Raw genomic sequence first — 21,451 nt, 5'->3', positions numbered from 1 at the left:
TTTATTTATTCATTTATATTTTTGTGTGTGTGTGGCCAGCTCAGCCCACCAGGGGGCGGGGCTGGCTGGCATGTGGTGCTGGGGGATTGAACCGTGATCCCTGTGCTTTGCTTAGCTTAGCTTGTTCTAAGTAGGTGCTTTAGACCACTGAGCCATCTCACCAGCCCCATGATTGGTTTCTTAAGCTTTCTGGGTAAAGAGGACAGTGTCTCTCAAGGGTTGCACAAGTAAACCCTTCGTACCTTTGATGTGAGGTCCCGATGGAAAATGCCTTTCAAGTGAAGGTAGCTGAGGCCCACTGCTATGTCATAGGCCAGTTTCACCCTCACAGTCCAAGGCAAGTGCAGGTTGCTGTCCAGCAACTGCTCCAGGTTCCCAGAGTTGATATACTGCAAAACACAAGGAAAAGCCAGTTACTATCTCAGAAATAATTAGACTGATGGTAAAACCACCAGAGAGTAAACACCTAGAAAATAGAGATGATATACTTAGGTTTTTTTTCTTTTGTAGTACTGGGGATTGAATCCAGATCCATCACATTAAGCTATATCTCCAGCCTTTTTTTTTTTTCTTTTCTGAAACAAGTTCTTGTTAAATCACTGGGTTACTTTGCTGGGCTTAAACTTGCAGTCCTCTGGCCTCAGCCTTCCAGAGTGCTGGGATTGTAGGTGTTCCCTATCACACCTGACCCTTTTTAGTGTGCTTCATAAGTTACAAGGGCTTACCCTGAATACAAGCACTTGTAGGTACTTATGCACAAAGATACCTTCCTCTGAAGGATAACGGTCTAAGAAGGGATACAGACAAACAACATTGTGGTAAAACTAAAATGCAGCTTATGAAAAGATATGACTGCATTGTGAAATGCTGAGGACAAAGTTCCTTACTTTCAGCATGTCAGGGAAAATAAAGGAGTCGGGAAGGATGACCCGGAATAGTGATGGCAAGCCTTTTAGAGACAAAAGCCCAAAGTGCAACCCCAAACCCACTTATTTATCACAAAGCACCAACACTGCAATTAAACCTGAATAGTACAATGTATTGATTATCGAAATTTTCCTATTATTCAGCTTTGAAGCTGTCTAATTCATATTTATTTCTCAATAAAAAAATAAATAAACCTGAATAGTTTTAGTTTTGGAAAAAAAAAACCTCATACATTAATATCTTTTGTCTTAAAGGAAAAATAACATGCCAACCATACAGTCCCACAGAGGGAGCAGTATGTGCACTTACAGCATTCAGGAACTTTATTTATTTAATATGGCTATGATATATGGATATGGAGACAGGAAGTGAGGCTGATATGGCTTGTTAAAATATGGACTTAGCTGGGCATGGTGGCACACACCTATCTCGGTGCCTGGGAGGCTGATGCAAAAGGATCAAGGATCACTGTGAGTTGGAGGCCAACCTGGGCTCCATAGCAAGACCCTGTCTCAAAAATAATAATAAATGATAAAAATAGATATGGACTTTATCCTGACTCTAGGGAACAAAAGAAGCATTTTAAGCACTGAAGCACATATTTGACATTAAATTTTTTTTAATGACATTAAGTTTTTTCATATTTGACATTAGCACCTGCCTGGCAAGGGCAAGGTCCTGAGTTTGATCCTTGGCACCACAAAAAAAAAAAAAAAAAAAAAAAAAAAGCTTATGGGAAGAAGGCAAGATTCAAATGTATTTAGAGGGCAGAGTAAAACAAACCTGACGACTGCAATGGGTTGAGAGCTGGAACAGTGGGAAAGTCTAGGATGACCCCAGGCCACTGGTTTCTGGGTGCCATCATTAAATATCTATGAGATAGGAAAAGGAGCAGATTTTTATACTTGATCTTAGCCAAAAGGCTGTGAAGCAATGGGAGGAGCAGGTTCTAGAAGAGTAGCACGAGAAGGTAGTGAGGTCAGCTAGGGCACACTGAATTACAGTACTTGGAGGACAACTAAGCTTTAGCAGACAAAACTCTTAACAAGCTTAAAGTTTAGGAACAGTGTGTGGGCAACATACTATATTTAGGAGGTGTCTCAGTTACTTTTCTCTTGTTGCTGGGACAAAATACCTGACACTCAAAATTAAGGAAGGAAAGGCTTATTTAGCTAACAGTTAGTGGCAGTTTCAGTCCATACTCTACTGGCTACAAGGCAGAGTACCACAAGGCAGAGGGCAACAACTCATGACAGCAGAAAACAGCAGACAGCAAAGGGAGGGGCAGCAGGGTTAGCTACTTAGCCTCTTTCCCCTTCTTACATTTGTATGCAGATTATTGTAACACATCCATAATCCTAGCATTAGATCAAGAATTAATCACATTATCTATTTTTATCTGTGAAATCTGTTGCTCAGATTAACAGATATAGTTATGCAAGATTGGACAAATAACTGAAATTAACACTTGCTTTCAAGAAATCTTAATTTTTCCTTGTCTTTTTAAAAATTTTATTTAAAAGAGAGTATAATAATTGATAAGACATTAGAAATGTTACACATTAAAAAAAAAGAAACAATACACATTTAGAAGACCAAGATGAGAGGTATTCAACCATGGGTTTTGTATTACACATTGCTGTCCTCGATGTAACTGCTTGATTTGTAGATATCAGCATACAGAGTTGTCATTGTTAACTAGCTATTCCTGCCTTGAAAATCTGTATCATATGCATTGTTACCCTGTGTCTGTCTTTTTTTCTATTTTTTTTTTTTTTGGCTTCTGTTTTTACTCTTCAAAATAAAATAAAATAGAATTTTAAAGAAGAATCACAAACTTTAGAAGCCATCCCATGACTGCTTGAGGCTTTGGGGGAACAACAGACACAAGCCATAACAGGAAGCAACAACACTGAGCTAAAGGAGTCACTGTTGCCAAGTAATACAGAAAATGCCAGGAGTTAAGACGTAAGGTAAGAGATCAAAACCCCAAAGAGCAGTAAAACTATAAGAGAAAGGCAGAAGAAAAATCAAGGAAGTCACTGCAAAAAGTAAAGAGGAATATTCTAACAAGGAAATGACCAGCAGCATCAAATTCGACAGATCAAGTGAGATGTGGTTGAAAATGTCCTCTGAATTTTCATTAGAAAGTCATTGGCCAGAGCAGTTTTGGTAAAGTAGTTGAGACCAGCGTTGAGACTGACGTGAACTGCAGAGTGAATAAAAGATAATGCTGGGAGAAAGACAACATGAAGACATAGTCTTCCAAGGAATGTGGTAGTGTGTTGTTCCTATACACCCATAAAGCACTCATTGCTTTATTTAAAGTGTAAATATTTACATATCAACAATGATAATAGAAGCTTTACAGCTTCTGTAAAACTACTTTTACAGCTAATACATGTATTTACATAGTGCTTATAGGAGATGTAGCTCAGTGGCACAGTACCTGCCTGGCAAATGCAAACTCCTGAGTTTGATTCCCAGTACCTCCCGCGGAAAAGAAAAAAAAAAACAAACCTACAAAGTGTTTATATTGTGCTAGGCACTAGTCTAAGCATTTTATGTACATTATCTCATCTATCTTTCTTTCTTTCTTTCTTTGTTTTTTCAGAACCGGGGATTGAACTCAGGCCCTTGCGCTTGCCAGGGAAGCACTTATTCTACTGAGCCATCTCCCCAGCCCCTCATTATCTCATTTAATCTGTATAGTAACTTTATGAGGTAGGTGCACTGCAGGTTGAATATCCGGTATCTGAAATGCTTGGGACCAGAAGAGATTGATTGATTGATTGATTGATTGATTGATTGATTGATTGATTTTTTATATATATTTACTTTTATTGAGAAATAAATATGAATGAGACAGTTTCAGAGCTAATTAATAGGACAGTTTTGATAGTCAATACACTGACTATACACTGTATCTTCTTAGTGGTTATCCATAGTACAAGAAGCAGATAGGATATTCTGTCCAAACACTGTTAGTACACCTCTTTCTTCTCATTGAGTTAAGCGAAAGTAGCTGTAAATTTATCCTAACCCAGAAGAGTTTTAGATTACAGAGTATTTTCTAATTTTGGTACTCTGATTTTATAGAAAGAATTTAAAAATTAAGTATTTTTCTCAAACATGCTCAATTAATAGGTGGCAGATAAAGGCAGACAATACAGTCTGGCTATAGTCAGACTTAACTATAATGCACTAAACACCACAGCGACTAAGTCAGATAGCCTCATGAAAAAAGGAACTCAAATTTCTCTAAGTATAAAATTAACAACAGATGGGCATAGTGGCGCATGCCTGTAATCCCAGAGCTCAGGAGGCTGAGGGAGGAGGATTGTTGAGTCCAAGGCTAGCCTGGGCTACAAAGTGAGTTCAAGGCCAGCCTGAACTGCATAGTGAGACACTGTCTAAAAAAGACAAAAGATAATAAAATAAAATAAATCTCAATACATTTTAGGGAGAGGTATTGAATTTAGAAAGCACCAGGACATCTAACAGAATAAGATGCAAGAATTTGAATTATAGTCCAATTTTGCCTCCTATTAACCATTTAACTATGGACAAATCAACTGAGGATATTATACATTATTCAGTTTTCCCATCTATCAGTTAAATATAATAATCCTTGATCTGCCTAACTCACAATGCTATTGTAGGAATCTAAGAAAATACATTGAAAGTGCTCTGAACAAAACTTTCTGTCCTTTGAGGTGAGATTTTCTCACTTGGTAGCAAAAGTGCCAGACAGTACCAGTTGGGGGCAGCACTATGCAGCACATCAGATCCCTTTATAAGGCAGATGAGGTTTGGTGAGGCAGAGAGAATACCTAAAAATATACTTTTTAACTTCTAAAAGAGAAACCTGTTGATTTACTTCATTATTTGATAATCCACCTTTGGAAATCTCAAAATAGTCCATAGTGAAAGCAGTACCACAATGCCCTCTTTTAATTCTATTTAAATCTGCCCAAAATTTCACACTTGATGTGTCTACTTGCTGAAAAGAAACTGAACTTGCAAACTCCAAGCTACGTGGGACACCAAAGCCACCCTCTACCAGGCAGGCAAATTTCTTTTTTCTTGTTTTTGTGGCTGGCTCAACCCACCTTGGGGGTGGGACTGGAATGGCATGCGGTTCTGGGGATCGAACTGCAGTCCCTGTGCCCTTGTATAAGCTTGCCTAAGCAGGCGCTTTAGATCACTGAGCTATCTCGTCGGCTCACAAATTTCTTTTTTTGACAGGGCTTTTTTTTTTTTAAATGTATTTAATGCAGGATCTACACAGATCAGACTCGTAGTGATCCTTCTGTTTTTCAGCCTCCCAAGTGCTGGGATTATAGGCATGCGCCACCACACTTAGTCTCAATCACTGGCTCAGCACACCCTGGGGTTGGATTCCCTCTGCTGTGCGGAAGCAGGCACTTTAACAGGCTGAGCTATCTGGCTGGCCCTGGGTAAAATTCTCTCTCTCTTTTATTTTTTTATTTTTTTATTTTTTTTTTTTTTTGGTGGAACTGGAGATTGAACTCAGGCCCCTGCCCTTGCCAGGCAAGCACTTATTCTACTGAGGCATCTCCCGAGCTCTGCAAAATTCTCCCCTCTTCTGCAAAATTCTTAAGCTTTGAGATTTAGAACATCTCAAGAGGCAGTGGCTGCCATCATTGGCACAGTGACAGTGTGGCGGCAAGGATGGCTGGTCTTCTCTCACTGAGTGCCAAGTGGAAGCAGCACAGGTAAGAGCACTTGTGTGCTCTCTGACGGCCTTGTGCTGTGATTTGGAACTAAAATTTGGAACATGAGCAGAAAGGCTCATGTGCTCAGAGATGGGGCTTTGGGAAGATGACTAGATTGTGAGGGCTCTAACCTCATCAATCCTTCATCCACTGAACTGCTGAGCTTATTAGTAGATGGACTTCAACTGGATGAGCTGCGTCCCTGGGGAGTATGGCTTTGAAGGGCACATTTTGTCCCTTCCTGGCTTGGTTTGCTTCCCAGCTGCCATGAAATGAGCAGATTTCCTCAGTGATGCCCTTCTGGCCTTACTTAGTACTTCTGCCTCACCATGCACCTAAAGGCAATGGAGCCATCTGACCAAAGACTGAAGCCTCTGAAATCATGAGTCAAATAAAATCTCAACGGTTTCCTACAGGTATTTTGTCACCGCAGTCTAAGGCTGACTAACACACCTGATAATGCTAATGTTTTTTATTCTGATTCAGAAAAACATGTATATAAGCCAGACAACATGGCACATAACTGTAATCTCAGCACTCAGGAGGCCAAGGCAGGAGGCAGGCTTTGAACTACCAAGGCAGGAGGCAGGCCCAGCCTGAACTACCAAGAGACCCTGTACACACATGCACATGCCCTATACGCAGACACACACACATGCACACACCCTTTCAGCAATGTCTCTGAAGGCCTAAGAAATCTATAGGTCAGGCCAGAAAGTAGAAAGTGTAAAAAAAAAAAAGATAAGATAAGATGAAGAATCATACTGACTAATTCACTCTGGCATTTGCACTCAAGATAAGACGGAGAAAGCACAAACCAGCACTACAGAGAGAAGCCAAATTTACAACCTTTTTATGACCTATTTTTTTAAAACCCATTTCTCTTACTGCTTTTGGTGAATGCACTGCACAAATGATAAGCCTCTGGACCCTCAGAAACCACACCTTCTCAGACAAGACCTCTTCATGTCTACACAAAGGAAGTTTGAAATCTGCCAACAACGAAGACTTCTAGGTTGCTATATGCTATGTGCCCAGTAGTTAGAACGGTCACTTCCCCATAAGCAGCTCTCGGTACAGACTCAGCTGCATGGCCTCTGAGCAAAAGACTTGGCCGGAAGCAAAGGCCAGGGCAACTGTCCCAGCACATTCAGTTTTCTTGAATGGGGATGCCAGACACTTCACTTCATTCCAGAGTACTCCCCAGCGCCACCCAATGAAACAACCTAAGACACTGGTGGTACTTTTCAGTAACTTAGAAAAGTTTTAACAAAAAATCACAAAAGGGACAGATGAGTGAATATTCAGTTATCCACTCAGAAATATAAATTTGGGTTATTTCTAGAAACATCTTGCTTGTTTGAAATGGAGTTTCACTATGTTGCCCCAGTTGCTATCAAAGGTGTGGGTTCAAACAATCCTTCCTTAGCTTCTTGAGTCGCTGGGATTGTGGACATGTATAATATTTGTTTTTTTGAGACATGGTCTCACTATGTAATTCAGGTTGGCCTTGAACTCTTGAACTCACTGTGTAGCACAGCTTGGCCTTGAATTCAATGCCATCCTTCTGCATCAGTCTCTTCAGCGCTGAGTGCCACCACCCCCATCATGTCTGGCTTATTTCTACAGTTCCAACAATTATTGAGCACTCTTTCCCTTTCTACCATCACCTTATAAGGTCAAAAACCTCTCTGCACCACTATGCCTGGTGTGGTGGTACATACCTGCAACCCTGCACTTGCAAGGCTGAGGCAGGAAGATCTCTAAACTGCACAGAGAAACTAAAAAAAAAGCTTAAACTAAAAAGCAAAACCCTTTCTCAAACAAACAACTTTTTCTGTTTACACGAACATTATATATCCTGTGATTAAATGTGCTTAGGACATAATAAATGGGGTACAGCCTGACATGTTGATACATGCCTATAATCCCAGCATCCTGGAAGGCTAGGGTAGGAAGATCAAAACTTCAAACTTAGTTTACTTTTTTTTTTTTGGCAGAACCAGGGATTGAACTCAGTCAAACTTCACTTAGGCAGCCAAGAAACTTAAACAAGACCCTGTCTCAAAAATAAATAAATAAACAAGGGCCAGCCAAAAAGCTCAGTGGATTAAAGCACGTACAAGGAGGAGCAGAGGCCAGGGTTTGATCCCTGGGCCTGCGTGCTGACCCTGCCCACAGGGCACACTGAGATGGCTATTGAGACTGGACATGGAGGCACGCACCTGTAATCCCAACTCTTGGGAGGCTGTAAACAGGCGGATCACCAGAGTCCAATCTAGTAATGAGACCCTGAACACCCTATAGACCCTTCCCTAAAATAAAAAACAAACAAATAAATAAATAGGCTGGAGATGTAGCTCAGGGTGAAGGCTCTGGCTCTCCAGGGGCATGTGTGCGCACATGCGTACACACACATACACAAACACACACACACACACATTCACACTCACTAAAGGTGAGTAACAGGCCAGTAAGATAGCTCAACAGACTGAAATGCCTATTTAGGCAACTGCAGGGACCACGGTTAAATCCCTGGCACCATATGCCATGCCAGCCCTGCCCCCACGGCAGGCTGAGCTGGCCAGAGTCCAAGTATAGTGGCATACACCTATAATTCCAGTACTGGAGAGGCTCTAAACAGGAGGATCACCACGAGTCCCAGCTGTATAATGAGACCCTGTAACAACCAAATACATTAATAAATAAAAGAATAAAGGTCGGTAACACCTGCTTTATACCACCTTGAAGTTTAGTAAGAGAACAGGTAAGCAAATAATACTAATAATCCTATATCAGAGGTAATTACTGGAGTATGAAAAGTAGAGACTAACTCTGTATTTCAAAGAGGAAATAACATTTATGCTGGATCCTTAAGAATTGTTAGGAGTTATACTATGGACCAAATGTTTGTATCTCAAATTCATGTGCTGAAACATAATGCCTACCAGATAATTATAGGAGATAAGCCTGAGGAAGTGCTTTCTTCAGTCATGAGGGTAGAATCTTCATGAATAGGATTAGTTCATGTTCATAAAAGAGAGGCTACACAGTTGTTTTTTTTTTTTTTTTTTGGGGGGGGGCTGGCTCCGAATGCCTCCAGGGCATTTTGGCTGGCTGGAGTGGTGGGGATCGAACCGGGGCAACCTGAGGCTGACTGCTTTGTGGAAGCAGCCACTTAAACAACTGAGCTAAGGGGCAGGCCCCCCTACACAGTTTTTATGGAAAAGAACGTAATAGTTCCTCAAAAACAATTAAAAATAGAATTACCATGTGCTCCAGCAACTCCACTTTTGGCTATCAATCCCAAAGAATTGAAGACAATACCTCAGAGATACGTGCACACCACATTCGTAGCTGTATTACCACAGTGGCTAGACTATCAGAAAAACTCATGTCTATCTGGTATGGTCTGGATCTAAAACGTCTCCCAAAATCTCACAGAGCTTTGGGGGGCGATGGGGTCATGGGGGAGTAGATTTAGCATTGATGGTGGTGGCGGGTTTGTGAGCCCAGCTCTGCCCTCTCAGCTTCCTGGCTGCTATGGGGTGAGCATCCTCTTCTGCCCTGCCTTCCACTCTGCTGCTTCTCCTTGGGGCCACCAAGTTATACCCAGACTGAAATCTGAGCCCCAATAAATCTCTCCTCTTTTAAGTTGCACAGATTGGGTATTTCCCAACAGCAGAGAAGCTAAATGTGATATATCACACAACATAATATTATTCCACTTAAAAAGGAAGAAAAGTCTGCAATATCCTACAATACAGACGAAACTTGAGAACAGTATGTTAAATGAAATAAGTGAATCAGAAAAAGTCAAATATTGCAGGGGTGTCAAATACTGCCATGTAGGGCCAGCCAGATAGCTCAGCCAACTAAAATGCCTGCTTAGGAAGAGCGCAGCGGCTGGGGTTTGATCCCTGGCATGCTGTGCTGGCTCTGCCCCTGGGGCACGCTGAGGCAGTGAATGAGACTAGGTATGGTGGGGCATGCCTATAATCCTAATGCATGGGAGGCTCAAAACAGGAGGATCACTACAAGTCCAATCTATGGAGTGAGACCCTGTAGACTTTGTATTAAATACATTTAAAAAAATTGCCAGGCATGGTAGTGGTGCAGCCTATAATCCAAGCACTCAGGAGGCTGGGGCAGGGGGAGAACTGTGAGTTCAAGGCCAGTGAGAACCTATCTAAAAAAAAAAAAAAAAATCAAATACTGTATGATTCCTCTCATGTGATGTACTTATAGCCAAAATCAGAAAGACAACAAAATGGTAGTTAGTTACTAAGAGGTGGCAGAAGGAAGCAATGGGTAGTGTTTCACTTTAACATGACAAAAAGTTGTAGAAAGTTGTAGAGGTGGACGGTGGTAAATTTTTTTTTTTTTTTGGGCAGAACCAGGGATTGAACTTAGGCCCTTTCCCTTCCCAGGGAAGCACTTATTCTACTGAGCCATCTCCCTGACCCCTGATGGTGGTAATTGTTGCACAACACTATGAACTCTACATGTAAAACAGTTAAGACAGTAAATTTTATATGTATTTGATAGGTGGGGAAAGGAGAGATCTGTCCCTCCTCTTATCATCCCTCTATAGAAACACTGACAATCTGCTAGGCAAAAACACAAAGGTGAGCGGTGCCAGTCTTTGCCCTCAGTTCACAGTCCAAATCGCATCTATAAAGCTAACGCGTCCCCAACAAACAACCTTCTCACTCATGACAGAAACACAGTCAGATGTGTTACACAGAACAGCATTCTAATAGTGGTGGGAGAACCTCTTGGAGGGAGGGCCAGGAAGGGTCAAAGGCTGCCAGAGCAGGCAGCCTTCATGAATCTTCCAGGCAGGAGGTAACAAAGGCCTAAATAATTCAAGGCAGCAGGAATGGAAAGGAGGTTACTATCTGAGAGGCACCTTAGAGGTCGAATCAACAAGATCTGCTGTTTGACCAAAGGTAGAGTAATTTAAAAGAGATAAGATACGCAGAGGCCAGCGGTACCTCGCCCACAGTGCCCTGCGAGGCTGCTCATTTCTGGATCCTACACCATTATCCCTCCCCTAGCTTATTCCATTAGCTCTCTAGTCTTGTCGCCCCTAGTGCATCTTGAAAAGATTTAGCTCTTACTCCATTTTCCACAATACAGCCAAGATGATCTTTGTGAAATTCCAATATGAAGTCACTTGTGTTAAAAGTATTCAGTGATATTCTATTATTGTTACTGGTTCTGTTTGGTTTGTGGTTTTTTTGAGACAGGGTCTCTCTATGTAGGCTGCCCTTGAACTCACTTATGTAGTCCAGGCTGGCTTCAAACTCACAGGATCCTCCTGCTTCAGTCTCATGCTGGGATTAAGATGTGTGATACCACACCTGGTACCATTATTATGTAATTAGAATAAAACCTAGAATCCTGAACATAGCATTCAAAGCCTCCCAAAACTGCTCATGAAAGCCTAAGACCAATTTAACTGCACATTTTGTCACATTGCTAGTCCCTCTACGTCAAACACCCTCCACCTAGGCCTGGCTAATACTCATTTTTGAGGATCTGGTACCATTTCATGGCAACCCAAAGGCATGGTTGGGGGTAAGAAAGGCAGTGTATGCAAAAGAAGCACAAAGATAAGGAAGAGATTAAGAGTTATTCTTTTTAACTTTTATTCCTGGATAAGAAAAGGAGAAGGGTGAAGTGCAACAGTTAAGATGGGCAGCTTAGTATAGTGCAGGAGTCCAGACTGCAAAGTTATATGCCTAGGACTGAATCTTGTCTCTGACACTAACTGTATAACTCTGGGTGGTTTATCCAATTTCTTTCTTTTCTTTTCTCTCTTTGTAATCCATTTTAATTTTGAGACCATGTTTTACTAACTCACTAAATTGTCCAGGCTGGGCTCGAACTTGCAATCCTTCTCTCTCAGCCTCCTAGGGTTATGAGATCATGAGCACATGCCGCCATGCTCAGTTTACCCAATTCCTTTAGTACACATATATAAAATGGGATATTTACAGTACCTAACCTACAGTATTGTTATGAAGAGCCAAGGAGTTGCTATACACAAAAAGTGAAAAAGTTAAAGAAAGTTCTAAATATGTCAGGTTCCCCCCCCCCCCGTGCTGAGGATCCAAACTAGGGCATTGCATGTGCTAGGCAAGTGTTCTACTATAGGTGAATGAAAACTCCCAACCTGAAAAGAAAAAAACAAAAAAGAAAGAAAAAAGAAAAAAATCTCCCAACCTGAAAGGTACTTGGGACAAGGTCCCGTTCTCTAAAACTAAAGAATGTAGGAGTGGCCAAATAGCTCAGTAAAGCTCCTGCAAGCAGGCGCAGGGGCAGGGGTGGTGGTGGTGGTGGTTGTCAATCCCAGGCCTGCAGAGCCAGCCCCACTCCTGGGGCACACTGAGATGGCAATTGAGACTGGGCGTGGTGGTACATGCCTGTAATCCCAGCACTTGGGAGGCTGTAAACAGGCAGATCACTGAGTCCAATCTAGTACTGAGACCCTAAACACCCTGTAGACCCTTCCCTAAAATACAATAAATAAATAAATAAATAAATAAATAAATAAATAAAACCAAAGAATGAATTTTAGAGACAAACAGAGTTTAAGTGCAGAATATTTATTGGGGAAAAGAAAGCTTCTGTCCAAGTGAGGGACAGAAGCGGGGCTCCAGCAGGTTGTCCTTGGGAAGCTGTCTCTTCCAGGAACTTTTATAGAGTAAAATTATGTGGTAAGGAGGGACTAAGGTGGTGGAGAACATGGGAGCTCGCTTAGGTGGGAATGAGGTGGGACAAAACTATGGTCAACCAATGAGATTACAAGCACCATTGCTCAGGTAAAACTGATTAAATCCAGGACCAAATGGGGAAGCGAGTCATGTAGCAAGCAGGCACAAATATAGAACAGGAGTTTATCCAATAGCCAGCTGGTAGTGGTTGGATCAGTGACTCTTCCTGGCTTCCTCAAGGTGACAATCAATCCCGGATGCTTATCTTTAGGGAGGTGAGCATTTGTTCGATCTTTGGTCTTTAGGACTGGCCCACAGCAGGAGCATCCAGCTCTTCTAAAGTTGCAAAGTCACCTGGTCTTCCATGCTGTCTCCTTGAGGGCCTATCCCTATCTGACTGACTATAATATTTCTAATTCAGCTGCCTACAACACTACTACTATGTCACACTCTCAGGCCTGTTCTATATTTATTAGAAGTGCAAAAGTTTGGAATGGGGGGGAACTACCCGCTCGGGCCCCCTCTCCTGTCCCTCTCTCAGGACAGGAGTTTTCTTTTCTTTTTTAAAACATTTATTTATTTATTTATGTGTGTGTGTGTGTGTGTGTGTGTGTGTGTGTGTGGCCAGCTCAGCCCACCAGGGGGCGGGGCTGGCTGGCATGTGGTGCTGGGGGATTGAACCGTGGTCCCTGTGCATTGCCAAGCTTGTTTCAAGTAGGTGCTTTAGACCACTGAGCCATCTCTCCAGCCCCAATAAGGAATTTTTTTTTTTTTTTTTTTTTGTTCCTCGAATGCCTTCAGGGCACTTTTGGCCAGCGGGAGAGGTGTGAGGTTCGAACTCCAGCAACCTGAGGCTGACAGCTTTGTGGAAGCAGCCACTTAAAGGCCTGAGCTAGGGCCAGGCCCCCCAGGACAGGAGTTTTCTTTCTCTCAATAAATATATTCTGCTCATAACCTCCATTTGTTCCTAAAATTCATTCTTTGGTTTTAGAGAACACGAACTTGTGCAGGTCAGGTCCAGAGATCGTTTTTCTCTATGTCATTTGGAGGTTCCCTATATTGTTTGGAGGTCACCCACCCGAGACCAGTTTTTCTCCCTGTATCACCAGTATCAAGTTCAAGTCCAGACTGAATTATATAGTGAGACCTCATCTCAAAATACTAACAGGGACCAGGGAGCTAGCTTAGTAGAATAAGCGCCTGCCAGGCAGGCACAGTGTCCTGAGTTCAATCCCTGGTACCACAATAAAAAATAAAGTTGTAAAAAAAAAAAAAGTTTGGAATAACAAGAGTATCTATAGTTGAGGTGGTAGACCTTCAGGCTAATGAAGGTAAATATACAACACGAGGGCCAGCCAGATAGCTCAACAGGCTAAAGCTCCTGCTTAGTTCAATCCCCCACATGCCATGCTGGCCCCGCACCTGTAATCCCAGCACTTGGGAGGCTGAAAACAGGAGGAACACTACAAGTCTGGTCTGTGTAGTGAGTCCCTGTACTAAATACATTAAAAAAAAAAAAAAAAAAAAGAAACAACATGATTTCATGAAGACTGAATTAAAAAAAAAAAAAAAAAAGACTGAATTATGTTCTCTAAAAAGATATGTTCAGGTCCTAACCCCTGGTACCTACAAATACGTGAGCTTATCTGGAAATAGGGTCTTTACATATACAATGGAGGTAAAATGGGGTGTCATAGCCACTTTTCCCCTGACTGGGACACAAAGCCTGACACCCACAACTTAAAGGAGGAGCAGTTCACTTTTTCAGTCCTTGGTCAGCTGGCCCCAAGGCACAAAGCACCAGCGACAAGGTTGGGACAGCTGCCCATTTCCTGGCAGCCAGGAAGCAAAGAGCAGTAGGAGCATGGGGGGGGGGGGGGGGGGGGGGGCAGGGCAGGGCATGCACCCTTCCAGCTCACCCCTGAGGGCCCAACTCTCCCCACCAGGCCCCTTCCAACAGCACCTTCAGTCACTGAACTCCCAAGAGATGAATCTGCTGCTGCCTACAGTGTCTCTGCAATCCCGTCAGCTCCCCAAAGCCTGGCCTCTGAGCATACGTGGCTTTTGGGGGACATTCTCAATCTAAACCACAACATGGAGGGGAGGGAGAGATCCAATATGACTGGTATTCTTATAAAAAGAGGGAGGAGAGATACATGAGAAAATGGCTATGATGTGAAATGTGGGAATGGAGGCAGAAACTGATGCGACACATCTATGATCACGAACCTCAAAGGACTGTCAACCACCACCAGTAGCTAGGAAGAGGCAATGGAATGTGTTTCAAAAAGTTCAGAGAAAATGTGGTCCTGCCAACACTTACTTTGCTTTTGAACTTGAAGTTTTCAGAACCATGTCACAAGTGATTCCTTTTCCCTTTTCCTCCCTTACTCCACCTCTCCCTCTTTTCTTTCCTCCCACTGCCCCACTCCTTTCTTCCCTCTCTCCTACCCGGTTCTTCCCTTCCTTCTCCCCACCCTCTTCCTTTCTTTTGAGATGGGGTCTCACTACTATACCCAGGCTGCTCTCAAATTACTGGGCCCAAGTGGTCCTTAGGTTTCAGCCTGCTGAGAAGCTGGGATGACAGGCCTGTGCCACCACAAGTCTTCTGTAAGTCACTCACAGTGAAATGTTCTGTCACAGGAGCTCTAGGAAACTAATACATGACCCAGACTACATTTCAGAAAGATCATCTGACAGCAGAATAGAAGAGGAATCAGAGGCAAGTTGGAAGGGTACTGACGCGGCCAGGTGAAATGCGAGCTTGAGTGATGTTATGTGCATGAAGGAGAATCAGAACATGCAGAGGCAGAAGGATATGCATCCAAACGGCAGGTGTTAGAACTGAGGAAAAGGAGTCCAAGGCTACTCGGATTCCAAAGTGAGAAGTTGAACTAGGTTTTTGGTTTTTTTGTTTTGTTTTTTACTGGGAATCAAACAGGACACCTTGTGCACGGCAGGCAGGCACTTGTGCCACTGAGCTATATCCCTGGCCCCAAATTGAGAAGATGAGAGCAGTAATGAGAGAGATCCCAGTCAGGTTTGGTGGTGCAGGCCTGTAACCCCAGCACTCTGGGAAGTTGAAGCAGGATGATCACAAATTCAAGCCTAGTAGGGGCAATTTATCAACTTAGGGAGACCCTGTCTCAAAAATTTTAAAAAGGACTGAGGATGTGATTCAGTGAGAAGGGGTTCAATCCAGGCAAGAGGGAAGGGGAGAGAAGGAGGGAGGGAGGGATGGAGGAAGGTAGGGAGGCAGGGAGTAGAGAGAGACAGACAGAAAGCAGAGAGAGAGAGAGAGAGAGAGAGGAGGAGAGAGAGAGAGAGAGAGAGAGATCTCCAAACTTTCTGTGCCATCAGTAAGTCAGAAACAAGCCAGACACTGGCATCAAGGCCCAAACAACCAATCGGTGGCTTGTTGGACCTCTGCTCTTTGGATGGATCTTCTAGAGAACAGAGCTTGAGCCCGACCTAGTTTTCACTGTAGCCCAACAATGCCTTTGTGCTGGCCACTGTATGTTTGTTGGTTTGCTTCAAACACAAAGGCTAGCAGACATCCCATCCTGCTGGCTGGGGGGAAAGAAGAAAAGGAAGCTTTGTTACTGCCCTGGGTAATTCCAGGACATGCATCCCAAGAGCACCCTGTGGGAGGCTTGTGATCCAAAGGAGCCTCCTGTTCTCAGCTAAGGATCTGCAGCCGCTATAAGCACACATCTGCACATCCACCAAGGCCTGAGTTTGCCACCATAGTCTCCCTCCAGGAGGGTCCCTAGGGTCTGCCTGGCAAAACAGGCAGAAGTAAGGATCTGAATTAAAAGAAAAAGTGGACACTAAGTCTAGCTACACAGTAAAGGTTTTTACAAATCCAAAATACATTGCAGAGTACTTAAGTACTTTGCCCTCCTCCCTTACACACAGGCTTACCTATGCCCAGGATATTCTTCCTCCCCTTTGTGGCTTTGCTAACTTTTTATTTGTCCTTCTCCACCCAACTGGGGCCTCTTATTTTGGGATGCATTCCCTGATACTCCACCCCATAATTTCTGCCATTTTGCATCCTCTGTATTTCTACTCTTTTGGTAACAGGGACCAGGTGTGCCCTTGCTAAGCCCAGTATCCAATGAAGTGAGCAATGAATTGTGGAATGGAAAAAAATTGTTGAATGAATAAGTACGTAATAAAATGCATTCAAATAAATGAAGGCAAGTTTTGAGTCCCTTCTTTTATTGGGAGTCCTTTCCTAATTAGTCATTAAAATGCAATTTAAGGGCTGCAAGCAGAACTCAACAGCACTTGGCTAACATAAGCAATGCCCCCTGGGAACCTGGAGCAGTTGCTGGACAGCAACCTGCACTTGCCTTGGACTGTGAGGGTGAAACTGGCCTATGACATAGCAGTGGGCCTCAGCTACCTTCACTTGAAAGGCATTTTCCATCGGGACCTCACATTAAAGGTACGAAGGGTTTACTTGAGAGATACTGTCCTCTTTACCCAGAAAGCTGTGTTAGAAAAAAAACAATTGCTAGCCAGGTATGGCTGTAATCCTATACTCTGGGAGGCTGAGGCAGGAAGTTTTTAAATCCAGAGGGTTGCAAGTTTGAGTCCAGCCTGGGCAATTTAATGACTTGGCAAGACACTATCTCAAAATAAAAAAGGCCTGGGGATACATCTCAGTATGAAGGACCTAGGTTCAATTCCTACTACTACTACACACACACACACACACACACACACACACACGTACATAAAAGGAGAAGCATGCCTATAGAGGAATTTTCTTATAAAAATAACATGCAAAACAAATATTTAATAATGTCTATTATATAGTATGTACTGTGGCAGGAACTAGATATAAAGATACACAAAACAGTGTGTCTAGCCATTCAGTGACACAAAGTTTTGAATATACTTTCAGTGTCATCCTACGATCAGATCCTCAAAATGGCCAGAATTGTATTGACTTAGGAAATAGCCAAATAGAAGGCACTGTGGAGCTACCTTCCCCACTTCACTCACTTCCCACACACAGTGCTGGCGCTCCCAGCTTTAAGAGCACACATTTATTTAGCACATCTGAAGCAATACAAATGTTTTTCTATGCATCTCAACTACCAGAAATACCAATAAAGATCTTTTATGTACAAGATTCAAAGAACATGATTGTGAGCTAGGGATATACCTAGTAAAATACTTGTCTAGCATGTGGAAGGCCCTGGGTTCAGTCCGAGCACTGCAAACTAAACAAAGACTATAATTTATTCAGTTTCCTTTCTCTCCCTGCCTCCTTCCTTTCCCTTCCCTCCCTCTCTCCAGGCAATACTGGGATTGAATCCCGGGACTTTATACTGAGCTACATTCTCATCCCTTTTTTAATTTTAAATTGCTGAGTTGCCCAAGCTGAGTTCAAATTTGTCCTGCCTCAGCTTCCCTGAGTGCTGGAACTACAGGCATGCCCACCACACCTAGCCAGACTTAACTCTTACATCAAAGATGTCATAATCAAAATCAAACCCATTTAAAGTAAACATCAAAAGAAAAACCCGTAAAACAAACCTTCTTAAATAAACAAACATGCAATCAAAAGGCTCAGAAATGAATTTTATTAATGAAATAAAAATGATAATAAATAATAATAATAATCTCTGCCCTCTCTGCCTCTGTCTCTCAATCTCAATCTCTGATAGTACTATGAACTCAGGGCATAGTGCCTTCTAAGCACATATCACCAAGCTATACCCCGAGCCTCCAGATGTGATTTATGCCTGACCAGACCTCTTGACCACTCCATCTGGTCTGTTTTCGTTTTCCTTCTCCAAAATCCACAGCAACTTTGCCAGCAACATGCCTCTGGAGGGCCAGGACCTTGTTCAACATCAGTCTCCTCTGGTTGCTGTCCCACATATACCACAAGCTCTACTCTATGGATGCACATAGGAATCTCTGACATCACTCAGTCCTGAACCTCAGACTGAACAAAGCAATGTATAATGCTCCCCACCCCAGTTTGAAGAACAGAGTTGACAGTGGACTGAATAAAAAAAAAAAAAAAAGAAACCAAAAGAGGTTAAAGTTGCTTTATTTGAGGCAGCCTCTCACTATGGTACCCAGGCTAGCCTCAAACTTGTGATCCTCCTGCCTCAACCTTCCAAGTGCAACAGTGTGCCTAAAGAGGTTAAGCTTTTAATCAGAGGAGATACCTCCTTCAAATGAACTAATCTTTCCCTCTACTGGCTTAGTTTGTATCACCATACTTAATTGGCTTCGGTATAACGAAGAAGTCAAGCAAAAGCTAAAGGAAGTAAACTCCAAACTCAAATGGTGTTTTCCTATGGTAAACGTAGCCACACAGGTAGAAAGGGACGTAAAACTTCCGATTTGCCCTTGGGGGAGACCCTATTTCCCAGACCAACAGTCACAAGGATAGGCGGAAATCTTTTCTGAAGACTAACAGTTAAAATGCCCTCAAGTTCATAGAAGATCTAAAAGACTACTGGGACTTATCTATTAAACAAAGAGTGGGGAGAGAGGGCTCAGCCTTGGCTGGCTCTGGTTGTACTACAAAAGAAAATAAATAAATTTTAGGTCTGAACACACAGAGATATCAGGTAGGGTCATCTATAGCCATCAGAAGGACATGTCCTCCCTAATGAGTCATACCAGGTGAGCAAGTCACAGCGTATGTGTTACTGAGGGTCACATGTGCTGGGCATGAACTCTGCCACTCAGACCAAGGAAACTGAGATTTATTTTGCACTGTTTGAAAATACTTGGGGCCAGGGAGATGGCTCAGTGGAATGAGCGCTTCCCTGGCAAGCACAAGAGCCTGAGTTCAATCCCTGGTTCCACCCCTCCCCCCAAAAAAAGAAAGAAAGAAAATACTTAACTTACCTATGGGGAAGGGGGTTTGGTTCATTTGAGACAAGGTCTCCCTGTGCAGTTCAGGCTGTCCTTGAACTTGATATGCAGCCTAGGCTGGCCTTGAATGGGCATCCTCCTGCCTCAGCCTCCTAAATGCTGGGAGTATAGGTGTTCGCCACAGGATCCAACTTTCTTTTGCTCTTTCTCACTTCTTTTCTCTGGAAGTTGTATCCAGAACCTCACACAGGCAAAGCAAACACTTTACCACTGATCTACATGCACTAGCCCCCCAAGGCCAATTTTAAATTTATGAAAAGCTGCAGATCTGGATATGATGTCACTTAGAAAGCTTTAAATTATAATTATAAAATTATAAATAATATTTTTTTGTGTGTGTGGAACCAGGGATTGAACTCAGACCCTTGCGCTTGCCAGAGAAGCGCTTACTCTACTGAGCCATCTCCCCAGCCTCCAATAATAATTATTATTATTATATTAAATGTATTTGGTACAGGGTCTCACTATGTGGCTCAGACTCTAGTGATCCTCCTATTTTCAGTCTCCCCAGTGCTGGGATTACAGGCTGTCTTAGTTACTCTTCTCTCATTGTTGGGACAAATACCTGACACTCAAATTGAAGGAAGGAAAGGTTTATTTAGCTCACAGTTACTGGAGGTTTCAGTCCATATTCAACTGGGTCCAAGGCAGAGAAGCACATAGCAGAAAGCAACCTTTCATGGTGGCGGCAAAGAATAAGAGAGAGCTCAAGAGGAGTAGCAGCAGCTCAAGCAGCTAGCATCTCCTCCCTCCTTATATTGTAATGCAAGTTATCTGCCCCAGGGCAGGTCAGCATCCACACCAACAATAATCAATCACAAACTCCAGAAGCCACCCCAAGACTGCATGAGACTTTGGGGGGACACCTAGACACAAACCATAACAGGCCTGTGCCACCATGCTCCGTCTCAGTGGCCAGCCCAGCATCTGATGCTGGGGATCAAACCCTGGTCCTTGTGCTTCCCTAAGCAGGCACTCAGTCTGCTGAACTATTTCTCTGGCCCTATAAATTATTCCTTTTTTTTTTTTTTTTTTTGCGGAGCCAGGGATTGAACTCAGGCCCTTGTGCTTGCCAGGGAAGCACTTATTCTACTGAGTTATCTCCCTGGCCCCTATAAATTATAATTATTAAATTAAATTACAATTTTTTGCATAAGGGCCTGAGTTCAATCCTCAGTTCTGAAAAAAAAAAAAAAAAATACAATTTTTTTTTCCTAAATCACTGACCCCAGCCACTGAATTCTGAAACTTTTTTTTGGAGAGGTCTCACTAGGTAGTTTTGGCTGGCCTTGAACTCATGATGAGCCTCTTGCCTCAGTGTCCTGAGTGCTGGATTACAACTGTGTAGCACCACGCACAGCTCATTCTCTTTTTTATTAAAGTCATTACTAAGACCTTCATTACTTTCTCCATAACAATTTAAGCATTTTCATGCATACAACCCCAGTTCAACCTACTTCACCTCTCATCAGAACTAATATAAACGTGAGTGTTCTTCTCACCTCTAACTCCTTATAATCCATTCCCCACAGCCAAACTGCTACTTAAAAATTATGTCAAAAAAAAATTATGTCACATTAATCCTGTCTGAAATCCTTTACTAGCTTTTCATATATTTAAAATAAAATCTAAAATCTTTATCATGACCTATAAGGCCCTACAAGATCTAGCTTCTGTCTGCTTATCAAAAATTTAATTAATCTTCTATCTGTTCCTCATAGCTGGGTTCAATACACAGAACCACAAAAAATCAGTGTGCTGCAATAAAGGTGGGAATGTAGAGGCCGTGTCTGTTCATCTCCTGGTTAAAAAGGGCAAGAAGTAATACTCCTCCACTCATTTGTTCTCAGTGCTGGGAATGGAAATGGCAAAAGTAGTCAGATTCATAGCAACAGAAAATAAGAATGGTGGCTACCATAGGTTGGGGAAAGAGGAAATAGAGAATTGTTATTTAATTAGTACAGTACACAGTTTTCAGTTTTTCAAAGTAAAAAGGTTCGGAGACAAAGGGAGCGCCGCTGCCTCTGCCGCCGCGACGCGTCGGGCCGCGGCCACCAGGGACTTTGAATATGTCGGGGATCGCCCTCAGCAGACTTGCCCAGGAGAGAAAAGCTTGGAGAAAAGACCACCCATTTGGCTTTGTGGCTG

The 21,451-nt window shown here is 42.7% G+C and overlaps 1 protein-coding gene across 3 annotated transcripts in view; it reads right to left on the bottom strand.

The window, feature by feature from the left end:
* Tesk2 (testis-specific kinase 2) overlaps nt 1–21,451 on the bottom strand; it is a 165,249-nt gene that overhangs the window by 23,961 nt on the left and 119,837 nt on the right. For all 3 annotated transcript variants that reach the window (XM_023724157.1, XM_004639191.2, XM_023724156.1), the window contains exon 5: nt 243–389. In XM_023724157.1, the coding sequence (XP_023579925.1) occupies nt 243–389 (147 nt within the window). The remainder of the gene's footprint in view (nt 1–242; nt 390–21,451) is intronic.

Source organism: Octodon degus, unplaced genomic scaffold (genome assembly GCF_000260255.1).
Source record: "Octodon degus isolate 3935 unplaced genomic scaffold, OctDeg1.0 scaffold00107, whole genome shotgun sequence".
NCBI lineage: Eukaryota > Metazoa > Chordata > Mammalia > Rodentia > Octodontidae > Octodon > Octodon degus.
Note: the sequence above shows the minus strand (reverse complement) of the source record. Positions and strands in the feature narration are given on the sequence as shown.